Source organism: Colletotrichum graminicola, assembly GCF_000149035.1.
Source record: "Colletotrichum graminicola M1.001 genomic scaffold supercont1.13, whole genome shotgun sequence".
NCBI classification, from domain to species: domain Eukaryota; kingdom Fungi; phylum Ascomycota; class Sordariomycetes; order Glomerellales; family Glomerellaceae; genus Colletotrichum; species Colletotrichum graminicola.
Genome location: NW_007361017.1, coordinates 382,657 through 405,695, shown reverse-complemented (window position 1 = coordinate 405,695; position 23,039 = coordinate 382,657). Strand labels below are relative to the sequence as shown.

The window sequence follows — 23,039 nt, the reverse complement described above, 5'->3', positions numbered from 1 at the left end:
TGTCATCTATGTTACCTGCATGCCCAGACAGCCCTTCATCCAACCCAAACCGTCTTACCCATGCCTCAGCTTGGCCTGGTTTGGCATCGTCTTTTCTGTTTCGCCCCGTGCTGAGCTGTCGGCCTGCTGCCGAATCCTCCATCTCCCCGGTCAGGTCACCTCGTCCAAGCGGTCGAGCAAGCTCCAGCACGCACAGGAGAGACTGGTCCAATGTCAATTGCCCTCTACTACCAAGGGTATCTGCGCGCGTGGACGAGCCCATGTCCAACACGCCAATGAATCAGTGCAAATGTACCAGCTAGCCGTTTGCATGGTCCGTTTTCTTTTTCCCTTCGCTTTACGACCCCCGTCTGCTGCCCTTTTCTTACCACACACTCTCACTCGCACTAGTAGCTTTCGTACATACATGCACACCTCACCCTAGGCGAGCCTCTCTCTCTCTCTCTCTCCGAGTGTGTGTTTGTCTCTTTCTCCCATTCACCCACTACCTGTGTTTCTCTCTGCTCCCTCCACAGTGGGCCACCCAAGAATACCTTGGTCAATCCGTCCACGCCCTCTATCAGAGTCACAGCCACCATGTACATGGATGGGGTAGCGTGTATAAGCCAACGGCATAGCATATCTAAATCAGGCCTTCGCTTTTTTAACCGTTCATCGTCCGCTCCCTTTCATCCACGTCGCATGCTCCTCGCTCTCACAAGCTTCCATCCCTCGTCCCTTCCTACAGAAACACCCGGACTTCTACTCCATGCTCGTCCCTCTTGGACACTGGGTAATGGCCGTGACCGTTTCCGTTCCTGTTTCGTAATCCCATTTCCTCTCCCAGCTGTCTACCTTGCAGTCGGCTATATTCCGCTCAATCTCGCCCTAAACCTCGATACCTGGCCGCCCTCGGAGCCCTCCTGATCCTCATCGCCCTCTCACAAGAAGCCTAGGAGCTTGCTAATCCTCTTTCGCCCTATACGTCCTCGCATTCCATCGTCACACAGACATCTCACTCTTACCACGTCGAGAACTCTAATATATCCCGCCTTTGCCCAATTCTTTAATAGTGGCTTTTCCCCTCCACCATTACCACGCTCTCCGGACTCGTGCTTCTTCATTAGATCAGGATATCCTCTATTCTTTCCAGAGCAACACCTCACAAGCTCCAGAGATTCTTCATAGTCAACAATGTCTTCCAACTCCAAGCCTCGACAGCCCCGACTCCGGGCTTCTTGCGATGGTTGCTTTTTGGCCAAGGTCAAATGCTCCAAAGCAAGGCCCATCTGCTCCCGATGCCTGGCGTGCGGCCTCGAATGTCGCTATTCTCCCTCGAGCAGAGCCGGCAAACCAAAATCTGATCACAGCGCACCGAGCCACGCCAACACTGTCCACATGGACATGACCGACCTGTCCCCCATCATGGACGAGAAGAACCTCATGTTCGGCCAGCACCCCGGCATGTACAAGATGGAACCTGGCTGGCATACCCCCACAAGCATGGAGGGTGCCATGAGCAGAAATCCGTCCATATCTTCCGGGCTTGCCATGCTTGGCGTCGACGACACAACCCCCAGAGACCAAGATCCGGCAGCAGACATGTACGGTGGAGGCATGCCTTGGACTCCTCCTACAGACTTTTCTGCAGCGCCGTACCCCGACATGACGATGGCTACCGCACACATGAACTCTCAACACGGACGCTCTCAGTCCATGGATATGGCCATGGCAGCTCAAATGACTCACTGGGGAGACCCAACGCAGCACGATATGATGCCATACGCAGCGATGCCGACGACGAGCAACATGGCCGCAGCAGCCTACTTCCCGAGCCCTTCCGCCACGCCCAATATGCGCCCGGCCGTCAGACATAAGTCTTCGTCATCCTCAGGCGGCGGTTCTTGCACTTGCTTCACCGTCTGCCTGCAGTCACTCCAGGCCCTGCACAATGCCTCATCCCCGCAAGCGCCACCCTTCGACCTTGTGCTCTCCCTCAACCGCAAGGCTGTTGAGGGATGCGCCGCCATGTTGTCTTGCAACAGATGCATGAGCCGCTCGGGCACTCACACTGCCGCCATGCTCTTGGCCACCGTCATCGGCAAGATCACGAGCTTCTACAGGAATGCCAGCCACACCTACTTCGAGAACGGCATGGTGCCCCAGGTCAACCAGCTGAGCCCTGGGGGCGGCCTAGGTGTAAGCCTCGGTGCGTACACTCTTGGTGGTGAGGATGGTAGGTGGCTCGAGCTCGAGATCCTGAACCGGGAGCTTCGCAAGCTGGAGGAAGTCTACGCGCAGTTCCGCGAGGTCTGCTCCGAACTCTCTGACGATGCTGAAGTCAGCAAAGCCATGATTGGCTATCTCGGCCACAGCCTTGGCACAACACTCGAGGTCGTCAGCCATCGTAAAGGAGACATGAGCTATGCTTAGTCACACCACAACCAAACAAGAAGCGGGAACCCCCCCCCCCTTCTCAAAATAAACCAACGGAAAAGGATCACGCCAAAAGGACGTACAAAAATTCTGGGCCGAATTTACATAGAGCGCTGAAGCAAAAAGTGCGCTGTCGACATGACCGATAGGAGCATTCACCACTGCCGGATTGATTTTGTTTCATGGAGTACTACCTAGGTAGTTATCTAGGGCCAGGTAGGGGGTTCGGGTCGGGGAGAACACTGGGTAATTGGATACTCATTTTTGTGCTTTTTTATATTGGACTTTACATTGTTCGGTGGTGGATGAACCTTGTAAAACCTGGCGTGCTGGCGAAATCAGAGGGCTTTTTTCTTCTTCTTTTTTGTCGGTTTACTTATTTTCTCTTCTTTATTTCTCCCGGATCTTTTCTTGAGATGCACACACACACACATACTTTGTCAAAGTCACCCACTACGGGAAATCAGCTGGAAGACAGGAATAGAGTTGCTGGACACGTAGGGTAGCGAAAATCTAGCGGGCAGTTCAGAACCGGTTTATTTTTATTCTACCCCCTCATTCAATTGGAAAGCAAAACTTTAGTGCAACCCTTTTGGTATTGTTCCCCCTTCACTTGATTCAATAGTCAGCGAGTCATATATGGCAGAGGGCTGGGTTCATCGGAAGGAGCTTGGCTGTATTGTGCCGTTCATCATCAGCCGCCTCGACACTTCGGATGAAGGCGAAGAAGGAGGAGGCAAAGGACCGAGCTCGAGGACGCCAGGGCCAATGACAACCGGGCCTGACGGAGGCGAGAGCGAGCGAGCGAGAGAGAGAGAGAGGCTGTTGGGTTGTATCGGCACCGTGTCTACCGAGGAATAGCCAATGGATAGTGTCATCATCGTGCCCATGCAGGAGCGCGCCCTGCAACTCGACTTGTCATGAACATGTCATGAACATGTCATTTACATGCAGTATCAAAACCTGTGTTCGGAGCTCTGTCGCAGCCTCAATCATTTGATGTTCCCTGCGTTAAGACCTACCTGGCCGAGGGGAAACCGGTCTTTTCTCCCCTTGTCTCTCTCTCTCTCTCTCTTTCTCTCCTCATCCCGTTCCGGACTGGTTGTCAGTAGTATCAAGCGTTGGGACGAGACAGCGTTCTCCCCCCCCCCCCCCTCCACTAGAGGGCTCGAACAGAAGAATAAGAATTAAAAAAAAAAACCCAAAAAATCCTACAGTTATGCAAAGATGGAGAATGGAGCATGGAGGGGAGGTTGGGTGACACGAGAAACTCGTTTCTCCCACGTGCGATTTTGTCAATGTGGTTACTTAGCCTCTTGTCGAGGATGTTGCATTAGCCTTGCCGAGTGGGGCCATTCGAGATTACCCCCCCAGCTGACTGTCGGCACTGTGGCCGATGGTCACCCTCCCCTGGCACCGCAGGCGGACGCCCCCCATCTCTCTTTCTCTCTAATTCTCTCACCTCCCCCTCACCTTGCTTGCTAACTAGTAACTAGGCCCTTACTCACCTTGACCGTCCACTCACTCCCCGTCCAACCCGTGTGCTCATTCGCGTCCAGCGGCTCCTTCTCTCGGAATAGGTTTGCTCTGCGCCTCTTCCTGCGCTTCCTTCCCGTCCCTTCCGCTTCTTTGACTCGCACTTTGCCTCACGTCTTTCTTCGCGCCTGTGTGTACCGTCATGTCTCCTGTAGCTTGTGATCTGTGGCTGACGTGACGAGATCTCCCGCCCTCCTTCTCATGGCACGGACGGTTTGGAGATGTCCGGGGAGGACTTGAAGGCTTTTGGGGGCTTATCCCATGCGTGCGCGGCATCCGTTTGATCGTTCGATCCGATGAGGTCAGATCGGAGTTAGGCTATGGATGTTTCTAAATATGCAAGCCGCCGTGAGGGCCCCAGAAGGCTTTGGGCGGGCTACGAAAGCCAGCGCACAAACGGGAACGAGGACTCGGGTGGGAGAATATTCCCCGACGCAGGGTCAACTTTCGACGCAGTGGAAGCCTATCACAGACAAGCCTATCTAGTGTTTTGTTTGAGTCAGTCTAGCTCCAAGGTGGGATGCCACAATGATCCCATTGGCGACTCGCGCTTCCGGACAAGAGTCCAGTCCTACCACCGCTAGAGCCGCTGGCATTGCAATGGCATGTTGGACCCAATTACAAGCCCTTGGTAAGGATAGAGGGTGTGTGTGAAGGTTGTGTACACGTATCTTGAGGCCGAGGTCTCGGACAAATTGTGGTCAACTCGATGTACTTACCGAGAACCAAGGAGCGGGGAGATAAGAAGATGGGTGCGGACGTAGAGTGGTACGGGCCAACCTCCGATGTTTGTCATCTCGTGATATACCCGCTTAGTGTTCGGCATGGCAGGCCGGAAAGATGTAAGACGAGAGCACGGACGGCGACGATGAGAGTATCCAGTTCTGGCCTGCATGGTGTGAGGCAACGGCGCAGTACACGTACCTGAGGAGGAGTGGTTAGATCTCAAGGCCCAAGCTCTTACGTGCCTCGAAGAGCGTCGTCTGCCATGCAGTATTGAGGTTTATTAGTTTTTTCATCCCAGAACGCGGCCTCTCTCTGCAGAATGCTCGGAAGCAAAGGGAACAAAGCGAATACCAGAAGAGGTCAAAGAGGAACAAGGGGAAGTATATTGAACAAGCCTTGATCGGAAAGCATTCCCGAAGTGTTGCGTGTCTAGAGAGCTCTTAGTTCTCTTTGGACAACACGCAAACTGTTGAACTACTATGTCGGATGTCATCGTGCCGCAGAAACTCTGATAAACAGCGGTTTCAGCTCGCCGGCTCGGAGGTCATGATTCATGCCTCGGAGACTGATGGATTCGGTAAGACAGAACATGGTACTATTGCTCGAACCAATGCAAGATGGAGCTTGCACTCCAACTGGCGGAGGAGCATGTTGACTGAGAGACCCTATTCTGAGCCGGCGGGGGGGGGGGGGGGGGGGGGTCTTTGACCATTCAGGGGAGTGTTCTATGTCACATATTGGGGAGCACTGCTTATTCAAGGCAAAATGCATCTATAGCTTGCTAGTGTCGCCCACCGGGTAGCGGCAGTGACGTCGCTCACATTCGGTCACCTTCTGGCCTATTGGAACAACTAACCGCTACTTCTCAGCCTCCGCATATCTCCTCTCCATATACAAATTTTAAAGAAGAGTTTCCTTGCAGGTTCAAATGGGCTAATCGAGGGTCGGGTGAGAGGACCCACTGATGCGGTGTATAGTTCACGTAAAGAACCATGAAAGACCGCATCTTCACGTGAAAAGTCGTTTCGATGAGATGTGGCGTTCCACGATCATCGGAACGCCTCACAGACATTCGCAGTCTGGGTCGTGAAATGATCTCTGCGGGTGTGAGATGCCAGGGGTCTGGTAGCGACTTGCTTTCGTATGAGGCCAAGACTGAGCTTGAGAACCAAGCTGCGCCAAAAGAGGCAATATCCTTGGACTCCCTGGAGAAACTAGCGAACGGTTGGTCGTTGCGCTTCAAGCACGTCTCTAATGCAGAGATCCGCCATCTTCAACTGAAACATGATGCCGCGAGCCGCTGCCCCCAACTGACCACGCGTTCGTCTCGAGCCTGATAGCCTTCTCCACTTACCAACGGCAGACAGACCAGCATCATGTCGATGCGGAAGTGCTTGTCGATGAAGCAGCTTCCCGCAACCCTTGGCTTGCTTCATATTTGAGAGCTCAGGGCGCATGACCATCGATTGGCCCGTTTCTGAGGTAATTTAACGACATCCAAGCGCAGGACGTCGAAGGGGAGGGGAGAAAAAGCTGAAGCTTGCTACTTTGGTGTCCTGGTCCTGTTTCTGGCCTCCGCTGGGAACCTCCCCGAAAATGTCCAACCCACCGCGTGGATTCTTGTGGTAACCAGCATATCCGCTGAGCATCTGATTGAAAAGTCGCAAGTACGGATAGGCCTCCCGAAACACACGCATCTCCGAGTCACAAGGGACAGCTGTAGGTAGCACGGGCGAACTCCAAGAGGCGGGGATCATCCGCTGTCTGTCTGATAACGGGCAAGTGCAGCAAGATGCATTTGGGGGGCAAGGACATCCTGACATTACCTCCCCGAAGCAGGGCCTTGCCTCGGTTACTCGAATCCAAATCTGCTCAGACAGTGCAGGGTCTGACGTCTGTGGCGCCAACGGCTGCGACATTGAGCGTTGGGCAGGAAACACAAGGCAATGTGCGTGCCTGTTTTGCTCGTTGAAATCGGCTTGAATACGATGCACGGTGTTCCATTCGTCACAGGTGTCGAAAATGGATGAAGGCCAGGATATTCTCAAGGGCAACGGGGCAAAGTTTGAAGAGAGTCGTGTAAGGTGATGGCAGTTTGCGCCACCCGCATGCATCAATATATTGGTCTGGCCGCCCTGCGTAAGTCGAATCAGCCAGGGTCTACAGTCGATACGCCAAGACAGATTGCGTGGTTGAAGGCAAACGAGGGTGGAGAGGGTGACTGACCGGGGCTTTTTTGGAAGCTTCAGAGATGGTCTTAGCAAGTGTGGTCGGAGAACCCGTACTGACAGTGGTCAGAATCGATTGGCCAAGAGGTTACGCAGTGGTGTTGCTATTGTTTTGATCTTTTGTCGATGACGATGATGAGGAGACTTGGAGACTTGGAGGGGATATACAAAGTGATAGGTGAAGGGCGGACGTTGAGCGCCTCACGATCAGGGATACCCGAAGGGGCTTAGTCATACGTAGTACTAGGCATCCATGTACCTTGGGAAGGTAAGCCCCCCTCTCTTTCCTCCTATGCTTAAACTATCGACGAGTAGGAACCTCATGATGGAGGGAGGTGAATTGGCACCAAGTCGTCCATCCCGCACCACCCTCAGCACCTCATTCTCAGTCTTACCCTCATTCGTATCTTCGCTATCAGCCCTCTCTTGGACCTGGACCGACCGAGGCACGCTTATCGCCCTACGGGCACATCCGATTCGACTCGGCTGACACCATCATCTCACTGCCTCGAGTCGGGGAACTGGAATGTCTTCTGCAGTCAGCTAGCTTCTGCTTCATTCCCCCGAACCCTCACGAATTGGGAGCCGTCCGTGAAGCCGCGTCGGCACATCACCGCATCCGCCACCAGGGTCAACAAGAACCTGTCAGCCACACAACCTCCAGATTCAAACCTCGGACTGCACCCTATCAAGTGCGGATGGTTTGCACTTGGCTGGTACGGATACACACCAGCTGTTTTGGCCGCCGTCTCTTGACACGCAACTGCTGTTAATCCCGGGGCAATCACGCCCCCCCCCCCCCCCTTGGAGAATGCAATGATGGCGCTCTCTCAGTTCTGCATGTGGAGAGGTGCCAAGTGGCCTGCATCATAACCAGTCCTCCCTTTTGTGAGCGGTCGGTCCCGAACCAGCCCACTCCACCCCGCAACAATAAAACACTTGCAAGATCGGCAATCAGCAAGGTGACGTGGGGCAAGGTTCCCCATGTTGTCGTCTCGGCCTGTCCAAGGCCCTCTGAAATCGGCATTATCGCCATGCCCAAAATGCTATTCGAGAGAACCTCGTGTGGGTCTGTGGCTCTGTCTAATTTCTTCTCCCAACGGGGTGTATCGGGCAAGTAGGGTTCGTGGACGGCGCTTGTGTAACCTCATGCTTCTTATCATCACTTGGGTTGGTCTCAGATTGTGTCTTTTCCCCTCCTGATAATGCGTTGTTTTTGCTTTGGTATCCGCAACTGCGCATTGCTTACTCCCCGCCCTCCGACTTTTCCACACGCTGCACGATGGCATCTACGGTAGCGAAGCTGATATGTATCTCTTCCATCGACTCCTATCCATTCAGTCACAGCCAATCATGATACCGCTCATCACACCACCTCATAGTCCCGCCCGAAAAGAGGCTCTGCATCTAATACTGCCTTTGTGGCTTTCTTCAGCCAGGAGTAGCCCGGCTCAAACACGCGACATCATTGGCTCTGAGGTTTATGCTGAACCATCAGCCACGACATGATGTTCACCGAGGCCTGCTTCCCACCAGCTGAAGTCAGCCAGGTGAGAGGGTCACGTCTTGGCTCCGCCCAGAACGTGCCCGAACTGCCCGAGACTTTTGGCAATCAGCCTTGGCTATTGATCCTGTTGATGGGGGTTGATACAGCGTGATGATGCTGACGAGATACTTCTGGTTTTTCCATTCGAGGTGCTGATGCAAGTCCTTCTGCAATCTACATTTCGCTTGTTTTCTGGTACCTCTATTTGCCTTGTAGTAACGTTTCCCAACACAAGACTTCGCATGGTCCTCTGCACCCGCAAGCAGCCTGTGGATGATGACTTGTGGCTTTTGGGCATCGTCCCGCTACTTCCCTTGGCCGAGATGATCTGGCTTCGTACGGTCTAGCGTCTCAGTTGTTGACCCAAGTTCGTGGATAGCAAACCGGCTTGTTACGTAACGGGAATCTCCTTGATCACTGCTTGTGCAGCTCCATGACTGAAGCAGCGACTTTGCTGGCACTCCGTCCTTAATGGCATTGCTGGAAAGCAAATATCATACTGACGCCATTTGATCTCTTCGTTGTTATCAATGGCCTTGTTATACGTTGCTAATTATCTTTTTCAGTTCGTATCTTGCGGCATCTTACACCAGACCAGGAGCTTGGGGGAGGGGGGGGGGGGGGCGTATGCATGCATGTCAGAGTATCATGGCATTAGCAGATGACGATGCGTCTAGGCCCACGTCACGACAAAGAAGCAGGGGCAGGCAACCAGATACCCGCTTGGTTGACAGCATTGGGCGTGATTCTCGGTCGATGTTGGCTGCTAGAGGCCAGCAGCTCTGGGGATAACGGTTGCTTGTCTATGGTCAATTTGACCACCTATCGAGGGGGGAAAACTCTAAACAAAAAACAACCGGTACAACCGAATTGTGTAAGACCAGCGGCGAATAGGACAGAAACGGCGTTGCATGCTGGCTCAACGGTGCCACTTCGTACAAGGCTGACAAGGAGCATTGCCCCTGCCCCTGCTCCCGCCCCCTGCCCTCCTCCCCGGTTGCCGATGTCGGGTTCGTGTTGCAGGCGGCGATCGCAACAACCTATAATCATGTGAGCAGGCAAAACATGCAGAAGTTGCGTATTCCACGCAAAACGAAACACAACAGGCTGAGTAGGCAATTGGGATTGACTCTTCCTGATCGATTTCCCCAACGCCGTACCAAAGGAAGCTGCGTTCATGTCCCTGCGCCCGTTCCTGCTCCAAAAGCAACCAACCAGGGTTCGTGGCACTTTAGCGTTTCCTAAATTGGCACCATCACGGTACGTAGATACACGTGTATTTTTGTATTGTATGCCGGGCCGTTATGGGGGTGTGGGGTCACGACATCGGCTGAGATCCACTCGGGCGCGGTGCGGTACCCACTCATACCGGACTCCAGGATAACAGGACAACATCGGAGGCCGCTCCGCCCCCGATCGTCAATCCCCATTCGGCAGAATCCGAACTTGGGCCGGAGGACCGGATGCAGTGGCGCTGCTACTCCTATCGTCTCTTTTACCTGCCCACCGTCTGTCACGTTGGGCAGCATCCCAATGCGAGAGGAGTGTTCCACGACGGCCGCGTCGGTCGGATTAGAGTCTTTGGGAGGAAGGGCTCAGGAGTCCGAATTCCTTTCCCTAGTGCCGGCGTACCGTCAGCCAGGGAAGTATGGTACGAGTCTGACAGGACAGATCCGCCGTTGCGCGGCGCCCACAGCCTCCCATAGGCTCGTAAAGCACGAGAATCATGCCTCCTGGTACGATGCTGGGTCGGTGTAAGCGCCGGCGGAGCTTTTTTAGTGTTTTTTTCTTTTCCCTTCGTTTAGGCTTCCATCGCGCCGATTCGTAGGCAGAGTGAAACCCAGCTATTGTACGCTGCACTGCTGGCTCCTTCGCCAATCTAACGTTCCGAGTACCCGTCACCTTTCCGCTTTCCCTGTCTGTCGTCAGTACGATTTCGGGGCATCCCGGGGGAGCGGGGGGCGGTTGGGGTTTGCATTTCAACCTGCATCCTACGAGGATGATGGGACAAACTGGTGATCCATTTATTTTTACTTTTATTTTTTTACGCTTTGACATGATTGCGGTGTCGTCGTATCTGGCTTCCTGGGCTGAACCGCCGCCGTGCGCGTAACGCGCCCGCTCTCCCCGGCCGCAGCAGACTCGGCCGTTTCCTACAATTCACGACAGAACCCCGCCAGACCTCCCAAAGGTTGCCGCCGGCCCTTGGCGCGCGGAGAGAGGGAGAAGTCGGATCGGGATCTTTTTTTTTTGCGCGTCTCACCGCATACATCGACGACGTAGCACTCGACACTTTTGCAGATTACCAAAAGGCGGAGGAGATCTCGAGCGGTCTGGGGAGGGGAAGGGCCTCCCCCACCCCCTTCCCTCCTATCTTAACCTCTTATCTTGATTGATTATTGTATGGCTGTGCTGACGACCGGACCTGGACCGACGTGAGGCGGGAACGGGAGCGGACACGCACGCCATGGAGCCGGTGAGGAAAACGAGGGGGTCTAATGCAAACCCGCCGCCACAGCCGCCTGCGCGCGTGTGTGTGTGTTGCGTGTCTGCCGTCCTAGTTCTAGACCGTTGTGTTGGCAGCCCTCCCGAATCGTCCAGTCTGACAACGTTTGGCCGTGGTATTTGGCCCGGATCTTTTCGCCGTTTTTGGAGAGTTCCGTTACCAGATTTCACCGTATCTGAACGCCCTTAGGGCCCAGTTGCCGCTCGCTGCGGGACTTATTTGTTTAGTGATAACGTGAAGTGCGATGTCAAGCCGTCTAACTGTGGACTATTATCGGGCCAAGCAAGGGCAAGGATGAACCACGCCGTTCCACTGTCGTCGGGGTGTGAAGATGCGAACGAGTTTTCCAGTCAAGGTTTTGATTGATTCATGATGTCTACATACGCCTTTCCGAGATGTGTTTGTTATGTAAGTCCCATCATCTGAAGCCCCCATATTACCGACCAGACCCAGACCCGGGAATCGCAAGCGTCCAGCCCGCTTTGCGATCCGATGCATTAAGGCGTCATGATGGCAACCCCGTGTGAACGAGGCTGCGGACGAGTTGAACATTACTGCACTTATGTGCCACCGCCAGTGACCTTGATGACCTGGCCTGTTGGGGGAGTTAGCAAGCGAACACTGCAGACACAGCTTTCCATGGACGACGACTTACCGTTGATCCACTCGCAGTCAGGGTGGCAGAGAGAGGCGACGACCTTGCCAACATCGGCAGGAACGCCGACGCGCTTGAGGGGGTTCAGGTTGGCGAGGCCCTGGTCGATGATCTCCATGGGCATGCCCTTGTAGCCGTTGGGGACGTAGTGCCACGCGTTCTCGTCGAACATGTCGGTCTTGACACCGCCGGGGGCGATGGCGTTGACAGTGACGCCCTTGGCGCCGCAGTCGACGGCGAAGGCGCGGGTGAAGCCCTCGACGGCGGCCTTGGAGCCGGCGTACAGGGCGTGGTTGGGGATACCGCCCATCTGGGCAGCGATGGAGGAGGTCAGGATGACGCGGCCGCCGCGAGAGCAGTGCTTCAGGCCCTGCTGGGCAACGAAGAACTGGCCGCGGGTGTTGAGGTCGAAGATGTTCTGGAAGAGCTCTTCGGTGACCTCCTCCTCGGGGCACCAAACCTCCTTGCCCGAGTTGGAAATGACGAAGTCCATGCGGCCGAAGTGGGCAACGGCGCGGTCGAAGAGGTCGACAACCTCGGCGGGCTTGCTGATGTCGGCCTTGTAGGCGACGGCCTTGGCACCGAGCTTCTCGATCTCGGCGACGACCTCCTCGGCAGCTTTAGCGGACGAGGCGTAGTTGACGACGACGTTGGCGCCGCGCCTGCCGAGCTCGATGGCGATGCCGCGGCCGATACCACGGCCGGAGCCGGTGATGAGGGCGACCTTGCCGACGAAGGGGCGGGCCGCGTCGTACCCAGCGGACTGCTGGGCAGCGGCGTTATCAGTCGCTGCGGGAGCCATAGTGAAGAGACTGTGGCTGAGAGAATGGAAGAGGTGAGTGAGGTGAGGATGAAGGCAAGAGGAGGACTGGGATGGGCGGTTGAGACGAGGAAGTTATATACGGATTGGTTGGCATCGTTCAGTCGACGCTTTGTATGGGCAAAAGGCGAAGCTCCGAACGCATGTCCGCCCGGTCGCCCGCCGCCGCACCTCCGCCGAGTAGCGAGGCGCCTTGCATTTGGGGGTGGATTGAGCTAGGATCCGGGTCCGGGGGTGCCATTGAGGAAAGCAGGATGCGACACTAGGAGACAAACGGGAATGGAGGAGGCCCACGCATGGGCGCCCCCGTGCGCTTCTTGCGAAAGGACTGCAAAGGATGCTGAGTCCGTCGTCTTCAGACCAGACGCCACAGAAGGGGGGAGGTTTAGCCAGGCTTGGGTAGCAAAACAGTCGGGATTGTGCCTTTGTTAGTCGTGTGAGGCAACGATTTCGGGAACCTGACGTTGCGAATCCAACGAGGCCTGGATCACACTCGGTTTTTTGTTTTTAATGGATGCTCTGTATTGGTCCTCGACGATTGCTGATTTGGGCAGGAGTAGGCCGCCGAAGACGCCTGGTTCGGGGGAAACTGTTCCCCGGAGTCGATCGCCGGAGGTTTGGAGACATAGGCCTGTCACAGGTGGGTAGGGGAGGATGGCGTCGTGGAGATCTGCCCCCTGATCATCTATCAGCTGCAAGCCATGTTCGATATGAGTTCTGTTCTGTGTGTTTATTTTCTTTGTTCATGCTCTAGTTCCTGCATGGTTTTGACTCGTTCTCTGGTTGCCATAGCACTCGCACGTATGGTAAGCCAATCGACTGAGCCCGAACAATAGCGATGTGGCGACTAGGCTGGCAGTAGCGTTGTGACTGAGCCCAGTCAGCAGAGCATATCAATGCCAGGGCAGTCGCGTGGCGCCAGGAACCGGTGCTCGAACCTGGGCACCGCCTTGGATGGATCACACGCCCCACCCCCAACGGAGGTCCGGCCAGTCAAGTCAAGTCGGGGTCCATCTGGTCCCCTTCTGCTTCCCTCGGCGCACTCTCATGATGGAAGCGATTGTCCGTGAAACTGGATGTGGTTCTGGTAAAGGCTGCCGATCTTCGGTCGCGTCGAGGGTCATAAACGCGAAGTCCCGAGTGTTTGTCGAGGAAGACCGTCGGCTTGGCGTGGTTACTGGGAGAGGAGAGCAGCAGTGAAAGAAGGAATTCTGCCAAGGAGTCTACCTAAACTGGCATATGGATGATGAGTCAGCAATTCAGTGACCGTGACGGAAAGAAATAACTGATTATCCGGAACGGTCACCGAGAATCCGGGGAAGGGACCACCCATACTCATACTCCGTAATAGGCGGCGAATAGCGTCAGTGTCAACCATGCTGGACCGGGGCAGGGTTGGCATTTGCCCGCTCGTCGCCCATGGTACGTGCCTGACATTTGACGATATACCCGATCAAGTTGACTGCTTGGGGTAACGGAAGCTGGCTTCGACTTGCTGCAATGTGCAGCGAAGGCCCAAGGCTGCGGGCGAATCACGCAAATTGCCCTTCGGCTTAGAACTGGCGGTCGAGGTTCTCCTCCATCATTCCAGACGCCGGTGAGCAACTCGCATGGGGATTTCTATATAATGACACTGCAGCAACATCGATTGACCCGCTGTCTGGTATTGGAACTTGTTCGCCGTTAGCCCTCTCTGTGCACCTCGAAGTTTTCCGCCGATTCCTACGTGATAGCAACGGTCACGGGACAAATGACTCGCGGCAGCCAGAAAACCCTCCATCATAGGTATCTAAAGCAAGATCAACCTGCTTCTGAACACTCTGTATGCATCGGAGAGATGGGCATAATGAAACTGTCCTTCATTTTCCCGCCTCATCTACCACGAAATGATATGTGCCTCAGGTCACAAACCTCCAACCACCGATGGTACTCTTCGGCTTCGGATATCATTCGCGTCGCGTCTTCGGCATGTCACGTTCTCCAGCTTCCAAAGACGATGAAAACCGAACACACCGAGTAGCGGCTCTGGAAAAGCGAGACGTGAGACCGTCGTGCCGTCCTTGTCACCTAGCACAGTATACTGGGCCCGCACGCTAGTGTTCCTCGAGCGCGCCGGCCCGCGGATGCAGGCTCGAATCTGATCGACACGCGACGTGCGATGGCCCGTAGTTTCGGGACAACCGTAGGTCTAGAATCTGCCTCCATGCAGTCCAGGGACTCATGCCTTCGGCTTCAGATGCTCAATGTCTGGATGGTTTACCGAGCGCAGCCGCGGTCCGCGTGTTCAAGGGCCTCGACTGACGTTTGCCAGCTCGGGTGTTGGGGTTTAAACCGGCGCCATATGATCAGAGGATCCCGGTTTCAGCCAATGCGGCCCAGGGCATCAAATCGCTGCTCTGCTCGACATTGGCTACAATTGGCTACTGATAGCCGCCCAGCACATGTACCAGGTCAGATGCGTCTTGGAGGGCGAGGCGATGCTTGTCATCGGTCAGACAAGTCGTCAATGCTTCGACCTGAAAGAACATTACACGTCTTGGCTTTCATCAGACAATGGCGTTCGCTGCCAGAGATGGATCTGTGATGAATCGCAAAAAAACTGGTTCGCTTTGAGGGTGCACTGCCACCGTTCCTAAAGACTGCCGAACAAGGGAATGTTGAGAACTCTCGCTTTGCACGCACCAACCGTACCGCCATGTCGGTGACGAAACATGTGCTGAGGAGCCCATAAATGGTTCCGATGGTCATACCACACGAAACTATAACATAACGACCCAAGTCACTTTCCTTCAACGTTTCTGCCAGAACATGTTCCACACCGTACACATCGGTCTGATTATCTGCCAAGGCAGCGGTCGTTGTCAACACTCGTTGGGGGACGCGGCCGGTTAGCAGTCTTGGGCCGCTGTATGGTTTCCCTTTCTACAGAATGGTCAAGTTCGCTATCGGAGGCTATTCGCAGGCCTTGGCTGCATGTTGGACCAAGTATCCAACAGACGGCACGGCGAACCCACCATGTGCTCGACAGACACTGCTCAAAGCATGGCCTATTGCTGCTTTCGCTACCTGCTGCCACGGTCATAGTCGGTTAGACGAACCGACATCGCACGAACCGCTCGCACTCGCGAAAGTCACAAGGCTCTTGCTTTCCCGTTGATTTCGGCGTGTAAGTCTGTTGGATAGAGGACAACGAGCTACGAACACGCCTCGGGGAGGCAACATGTGTCCCACACCTTGTCATGTCTGAAAGGTGCAACAGGGCCGTTCGCCTCGTACGCCCCCACCACCTCGGCGTGGGAGTTCTTGGCAATTTGCCTTCGCCGACGAGGAGATGGAGGGGAGGTTTTCCCCAGAGCATCGTCCGTTTATTGGTAATTATGACATCGGTTGCTCCTCACAGATCGGCAAGGCGCGGGCCCGGTCGACCACACCCTCCCGGCGACTCCTGTGTACGGATCTGTAAAGCCAAACACCCAGTCCTTTCGAGGAACAGGGGGGCTTCTCCCCGCCTCCCACCCCCATTCCCCCCCAATCCCGCCCCTCCCGCTCCTCCCGCTCCTCCCGCAAACGGTCACACCTCCCAATCAGCGGAGCTTTGAAGCCCATTTTGGATTCCGCGTCCATGGATCAAGGGCTCGGAGGGCTGCTCCGTAACAGGGGACCGGGTTTCTGGGCTGATGTCCTTTGACGAAGCCAAGCCCGACTGACAAAGTCATCCCCCTCTCTATTCGCTAGTGTCCACCGCGCCCTGACACCAAAAGAGGACTGTCAAAACACGTAGTGTCTGTCACGGAAAATTAACAAAAACCCTATTGCGCGCAACGGCGGATAGGGTGCCCCGGCTTTCTGCTCGGCGGTTGACTGGATACTGCGTCAGTGCATCTCTCCCCCGGCGAGAACATGCGAACGGCTCAGCCCAATGACTGATTGTGGACCCATCTCAAAACTCAATGGCAAACACGAATACGTTCCGCTCTGCTCCTCTGGATTCGAATTCGGATCCGTATTATTTCTCGTGAAACACGTGGGCCTCTCGTTATCTTGGCCCATCCCACTGTATCCCCCTCCCCCCCTCGCTCGGAGCGGCCTCAGGGATTCGGACAAGTACCTCCCTCTCTACCGTTCCGCGGCATCTGTCGTGCAACCAAGACGCTTCCCTCGGCGTTGGGTTGCATGCCCGGGTGATACGGCGTATCGCGGGGCCTGCGTCCGGCTGTGCGACCAGAGGCGCGCCCCGTCTCCCTTCTAGACCACCTCTGCCCGCGTCCCGCGCTCTTCGAAGCCATGGACAACTGCCCCGCCGGGTCGGTCGTTGGGGAGGGCGAAGAGTCCGAACTCGAAAAGGCTTCTTCGCATCCTGCACGTTTCTCTGGGAAAGGCCCCGGAGAGGACACCACCATGAACCGACCGTCTTCGCTGCACTGACGCCGGGTAGCGTCACAACGCATACCCAGACGGCGGTGCCGTCCAATGACTGGTCCTCCGACGGAGAAAGCCAAGGCAGAGAGACTCTCCCACCGACCCTCGAGTTTCTATACGCTGTGCGTCGTGGTTAGTCCCGCCCGTTTTAAGCTCCAGATTCGAATCGCGACTGCCCCTCCCACCACCCGTATCAATGGTAGAGGTGATCGAGACGATTGATGGACCAGCATGATGATGACCGGGTAACCCATGCCGCGGCACCCATGTTTTAGGCATGGAGAGGGGAGGAGGGGGAATCACCTTCGCGACCGACTGTTTCCGGGTTCGTTCATCGTGATGGCGGGGCTGCTGAGCCAGCCCATGTACTCAGCATCGATGCCTATCGCCGATGCCAGCACCCTTGCCCTACCGCGTGTGTAACGGTGTGTCTGGCAGACCTCGCAAGTTTCGCGGCTGTCCATTTCCGTCCGGTGTCTTGCTTACTTTGGCCGCTCCGCTGGGTCATACGTACCTGAGTAGAGCTGGCTCAACGCTCCCCCCTCCACGGGAAATGCTGGGCAGCCCAGCCCAGCTCGAGCTCCACGAGGGCTACCCCAGGGGCATCCTTCTTTCCCGTCCTGTCCTCGGGAGTAGTTTCTATATTCGTGTCTGTCGGGGACTGCAACAAGACGCGACATTCAGATGGTTTCTCACATGAAAAAAGAAAAAAAAAAAGAAGAGACGCAGTTTTATGACAACCCCCCTCCTCCCCTTCCCCTCTGGATCGCTTGCGACTTGGTATCCTGATCTAGCCATTTTTTTCACATGCTGTCGTTGCTTTTGGCGGTTTGTTTCCCTCCCCCCCTTTCCCCCTCGTCGCCAATCGTACCATGTGACGACGCCGTCCCACCCACAAGATCAGAAAAGACATGAACCCAATGCTGCTAAGCATTTTGGTCTTGATCAAAACCTGCTTTACAGTCTACGGAGTTGGGCTTTTTTTAGAGCGTTTGGCGTCGAGCAAAGAAGACAACCACCGGAAAGCGCGCATCTGCTTTTTATAGGATCAAGTCAAAAGCTTGTGTATGTTGGCAAATGCCTTTGAGGTTTGAATACTTTGCTGCATAGCAACGATGGCCCTTTCCCTTGTCATGACACGGGGACCCCAGGTATCTGATACACATATCTAATAAACTAAGAGAGAGAGAGAGAAAGAGAAAGCAAGTACTGGAATGGAAACCCCCTCGCTGCCATGCTTGCAATAGAAAGAGGATGCCGCTACCATTGTGGCGGAAAAGGGCTTGCTTGAGCAGAGGCACCTTGCCGGTTTCATGTGTTTCCCCCCCAGAGATCCGACCACGGGTGTCGTGACTCGTAAACGCCGAACAAAGATACCCAGAAGATTGTACAAGACCCAAATGCTATCCAGGAAAAAGGTATTGATAAGAGTCATATATGCAAATCGTATAAGAACATGAGCAAGAAGAGAAGCGTTTTTTTTTTTTCGTAGTTGCCGTGATTAAAAGAGTGTATGGGAATGAAGAAAGCCTTAGCCAGTGGCGGCAGCCAGGCCGTCAACGTTCCAGTTGTTGTTGAGGGTGGCAAGCTTGCGTCTGATGCCGTCGCCGACGCGGCAGGTAACGCCCTCTTCAATGGCCATGATGCCGTAGTTGATGACATCGGCGGGCTTATCCAGGCCCAAAGTGGTACCGTCGCGGCGGGTTAGCACGGGTAGTCCGTCACCTCCGCTCCAAAGGTAGGAAATCACAGACGGGTCCTCGGGTGTGACCTGATCGATGGCGACGATGTTGCCGCTGCCATTTTGTCCGCTGGTGGCGGCGTTGGAGGCGCCGGCGCCGCTGAGGTGCTCGGGGCTCGAGCTCCGGTGCTTTGATGCGGGCGAGGAAGTCTGCTGTGCCTGTGCCTTTTGGAAGTTGGGGTCAAGACGTGCGACACTGTCGGCCCAGATGATGAGGGTGGCGCGGTAGACACCGGCAGGCCACCAGCACGGGCGGCGGTCGGCGGGCATGGAGCGCAGAAGGCGCATCACCTGGCCTGAGTGGAATATTGCCTCCTCGCGGTTGTAGATGCAGCGCTTGTGGCGCAGGCTCAGCTCCCAGTACGAGCCGTCGAAACCGTCGCGGCGGGCGAGGCGCTCGATCTCGGGGAAGTTGGTGACGGCGTTGAGAGAAATGAGGTGGTAGAGGACCAAGTTGCAACGCGTGGTCGTGCAGCTAGGATTGCTCCTGTAGAACGACATAGTGAGCTCGTACCACTTCTGGAGAAGGGCCTGAACCTCCTCGAGGCGGAGCATGGTGCTCGATTTCGTGATGGTCCGGGAGGTCGCGCGTCTGGTGGAGAGAACGTCTGAGAAGCAGGAAAGCATCTGTCTCAAGTGGCAGAGAAGAGATTGCAAAGGGTGGAGGAGAAGGCGAAGCTGCTGAGGAGAGAGGCCAGCTTGACGACGAGAGAGGTTGTCATGAAGGAAGTCTTGGAAGAGCTCGCAGAGGGAAGGGGTGAGGGAAGGGCTAGAAAGCAGCTGTGGGTTGACGTTGGCAGTACATCCGTAGCGGCTCTGGACGCTGGCAAACCACTGCTCCGAGTTCGATGCCAGCCAGAGTCCCTCGGGGCTGGGGAGAGGACATTGCAGATCGGTGATGGCCAGTTGAGGGGGGGTGTCATGGAACAAGCTGAGCTCTTGGTCGCACATGACCCAGTTGTAGACGAGCCTGTTCTGCATCTCGCGGTGCAGCCACGCGCGCCATTGCAGCTCGTTGCTCGTTGTGCTGTTCAAGGTCGGGATCATTGACGGTTGAGGCTCCAGCATGCCGGCATGTTTCAGCATCTGTTTCCCGTTAGTGGAATTCCTCATGAGAGGTACCGAAAATAGTGAATGCTTACCGACAGGTACATTCCCCTTTGCCCCATGGCGATATCCATCAGCCACTTGTCACCACTCCAGGCACCTTGTAAAGTGAACAGTAATGCGCACCGCAAGGCCACCGGGTCAGCCGACAACTCGACATCCTTCTCGATGATGTCAAAGAGCGAGATGCGGCACGTCTCGGTCAGGCCGGCTGCCAGGTACCGAGCCTCTGCCATGGGCACGGCGGAGGCGCCTTGCGCGATCATCAACAAAAGCAGCAGGGTCGAGGCCTGGTTGTTGAGGAGCATCTCGTTGGGATCGACACACCCAGCGACGACGAGGGGGTAGTAGTTCTGCAAGCTGCGAACGTAACTGCGGAGGAAGTACTCGAGGATCTTGGTGGGAGGAAGAACGATGAAGTTGAACTCGCTGGGGGTGGCATAGCCAGTCTTGGAATACCCGGTGTTCAATCCGCTCCTGTGAATGCGCAGCGCCTTTTGCAGGAATGACTGCGTGATGGCCAGCATCCGGTCACGAGTGCGCGAGGTGAGGGGAACAACGGAAGCATCCGTCGTGTCCCAGTCGACATTCTCCAGGTATTTCTCCAGTGAACTCCAGGTACCATCCTCCTTGGACTTCCTTTCCAGGCACTCCAGATGGACGATCGCTGTTCGTGGGCAGGTGCCCGAGTAGATTGGCGGGTTGCAGCGGGCGAGTGGCCACGAGTCCTCGGCGGCAATGACAACCTCAAACTCTGGGATTGTTGACTCCCTCGGCATACCCAGGGTAGGCTCTGTTGGTTTCATCGTAGCATCGAACTCGGCAGAGGACATTATGCTGGTGCTTCGGGTGTGGATCGATCCGCGCGATGAAGAGGCAGTCATGGGCTCTGACGCCGAGCTCGATGACATGTCGCTCAGCTCCGGGAAAGTGGGCATCGACATATCCGGGCGCGACATGGGCAACTGTCCGGAGTACATGTCAAGCTCGATGGGATATTCGGGCCAGACCATCATATCCTGGTAGTTTGTATCGGGCGTGATGAAGTCGCTGTTGAGTTGCATAAACTCGTCGAGCCCGTCGACCCGGCTGTGGGGTGACGGGAAATCGTCTGAGCTGCGATGGGACTGTGTCGGGGAGCTCTTCTTCATCGGCGCTTCCATCATACGAGGGTCCATTGTTGCAATGGGCGACCCCGCCGACACCTTGCCCGGAGACTCCTGCTTGGGCAAGGACGGGTCGAGATCCATGAAGGTCACGGGCTGAGCTGGTTGAGGTGGTTGTGGTACGGTGGTCATCATCTGTTGTTGGAAGGCAGCGCTGGCTTGTGCAGCCCTGACAGCGGCCTTGGACGATCTCCGCGCAAACCTAGCAGCACAAGGGAGATTCTTCTCTGCACAGCGTGAGCAGGGCACTCTCTTGTCGCAGCCGGTCTTTGCGTTTGCGCAATTTTGGCAAGCTATAGGTGTGCGGCCGGCCACTGTCGGTACACCCCCGGGCAAGGGTTCCATAGGGTCTCTTGCTTCATGGTATGTCGAATGATGTCTTTGGAGGAGGTCTCTGCTGAAGTGTGAGTAAACAAATCTCGTGGGGAATCGACGCAGGACATGACTGACCGTCTGGCGAAGGAAAGCTGGCAAGCACTGCAGCGATGAGGCTTGACATTGGTGTCTGTGTCTGTCAACATGGCCGAATCTCAATCCAGGCTCTTGAGGTGGTGAACGTACGGCTAGGAATATGCCTTTCCAGGTGTTCCTTCCTGGTGAAGGACTTCCCACAGTATGCACAGAAGACCATTGTGACGGTCTGGTTCGGACAGTCGCAACGAATTGAATAGGTGGACTGATTGCCTAAGCGGGTGCTATCATCAAGACGCGAGCAGGCTTTGTGACTTGTCAGGCGACGCAGCTGTAGAGGTGAACAGCAGACTCGGTATGTTGATATGTCTTGGAGCTGGGAGGAGTACGTTGCGGTGTATGCGTGGTGCCTGTCCAGAGCAGTGTATCGAGCGGCAGGACGTGGGGGTTTGGGTTTGTTTTATGAAGAAGTGAAAGGGAGTGAGATGAACTGAGGAGAGGGCTCGGTGGGAAGGTCGAAGGAGTAGGGTTTCAACGAGGCAGTGCGTGCAGGCGAAGTTGGTAATCAGAGTTATGGAGGAACTTGCATCCAAGATTATCGGTGGCCACGGTGAAACGTGAAGATGAATGAGTAGAGAGGGAAAACAGCTACTCCCAGGATTGTATAGGAAATAGGTGGAATGGGTGGATGGCTTTGAACTATATCACGGAAGCCAAGTCGAGAAGTTAAGGAATAATGTATGATGGACCAGGGCCGTGTGTAACGGGCAGGGGTTGCATGGGACCCGTCAGCTCGGCGAATACGGAAGCGGTCTGGGCAAGGTCAGCATCTTCCCAGAAGAGCGGGAATAACTTGGGTGGTCAGGGTATGCAATGATTAGTGTGGGTGACGGACAATGGCATCTGGAGTGGCCGAGGCGGTGCCTGCTTCAGGACGAAAAGCAGAGTGAGTGCGCACAGTCGTCGAACGCAAGACACTGGAGCACATGGAGATGTACAACATGGATCCTTGGGCAAGGGCGAGAGACTACTGGATGGCCCGGCATTGGCTCTGGGAGGAGGGGGCTAGTACACTGTATCAGGCGCTGGCACGTATGAGGAAGAGGGAGAAGCGGCGCCGACGTGTGTTCAGCCGCGATGGAACTGGTCTTGGAAGCATGGCTGAAGATAGAAATGATGAGAGTGGACACTGCAGGTCACCGGGTCTGTGGCCGGCGCAGGCAGGACTCTTTGGGTCAGGCTGAGCACGGCAGAAACAGTTGGACAGAGAGGCACGCAAGGTACTGAGCTGTGCATAACGGGATACCGTAGTGCGTGCTATGGGATCAGGAGGGATCTGTGTAAGTCTATGTACGCGCCCACGCCGCTTGGTGCACATTGTCGACGACATTTTCGTATTGCGTACTTTTGGACCTTTGCACTAGCCAGTGTCCAAACAGCCTAACGGCCAAGGCCGACTGGGGAACGGCGCGAGGTACCTGAGTGGCGCTTTCCTGCTGATTAACCTAGTCGAGTAAGCTCCATGCTTGACAGGGGCCGCGGCGCCGTGGCGGCGGCGACGGGGATAGGCATTGATCATTGGCTCAGCTACCGCTATGTGCCTAATTGCACGAAATCGTCCTCGCAACAGGCATAGGGAGTCCAGGTTAAAGCACATCGTCTACACCTGGAGGTATCTGCGTAAATCATGGTGTTAGGTTAACGCCATAGACTAGTTGCTAGTCAACGGGCCGAGGACGGTTGTATCTGGTGCGTGGGAATCG

At 55.5% G+C, this 23,039-nt stretch overlaps 3 protein-coding genes across 3 annotated transcripts; 1 reads left to right on the top strand and 2 right to left on the bottom strand.

Moving 5' to 3' along the window:
* Positions 1–1,173: 1,173 nt before the first annotated feature.
* On the top strand, positions 1,174–2,412 carry GLRG_04202 (uncharacterized protein; the record flags this gene model as incomplete). The annotated part of the gene is made up of 1 exon (XM_008094887.1): positions 1,174–2,412. The coding sequence occupies one exon, from the start codon at positions 1,174–1,176 to the stop codon at positions 2,410–2,412; it is 1,239 nt and encodes a 412-aa protein (XP_008093078.1).
* Positions 2,413–11,517: 9,105 nt separating this feature from the next.
* Positions 11,518–12,414, bottom strand: GLRG_04201 (short chain dehydrogenase; the record flags this gene model as incomplete). Its single annotated transcript, XM_008094886.1, has 2 exons — positions 11,518–11,552; positions 11,613–12,414. 2 exons carry the CDS (start codon positions 12,412–12,414, stop codon positions 11,518–11,520), a joined length of 837 nt encoding a protein of 278 aa, XP_008093077.1.
* Positions 12,415–18,382: 5,968 nt separating this feature from the next.
* On the bottom strand, positions 18,383–21,496 carry GLRG_04200 (uncharacterized protein; the record flags this gene model as incomplete). The annotated part of the gene is made up of 4 exons (XM_008094885.1): positions 18,383–19,678; positions 19,735–21,259; positions 21,316–21,370; positions 21,427–21,496. The coding sequence occupies 4 exons, from the start codon at positions 21,494–21,496 to the stop codon at positions 18,383–18,385; spliced, it is 2,946 nt and encodes a 981-aa protein (XP_008093076.1).
* Between the last annotated feature and the right edge of the window lie 1,543 nt (positions 21,497–23,039).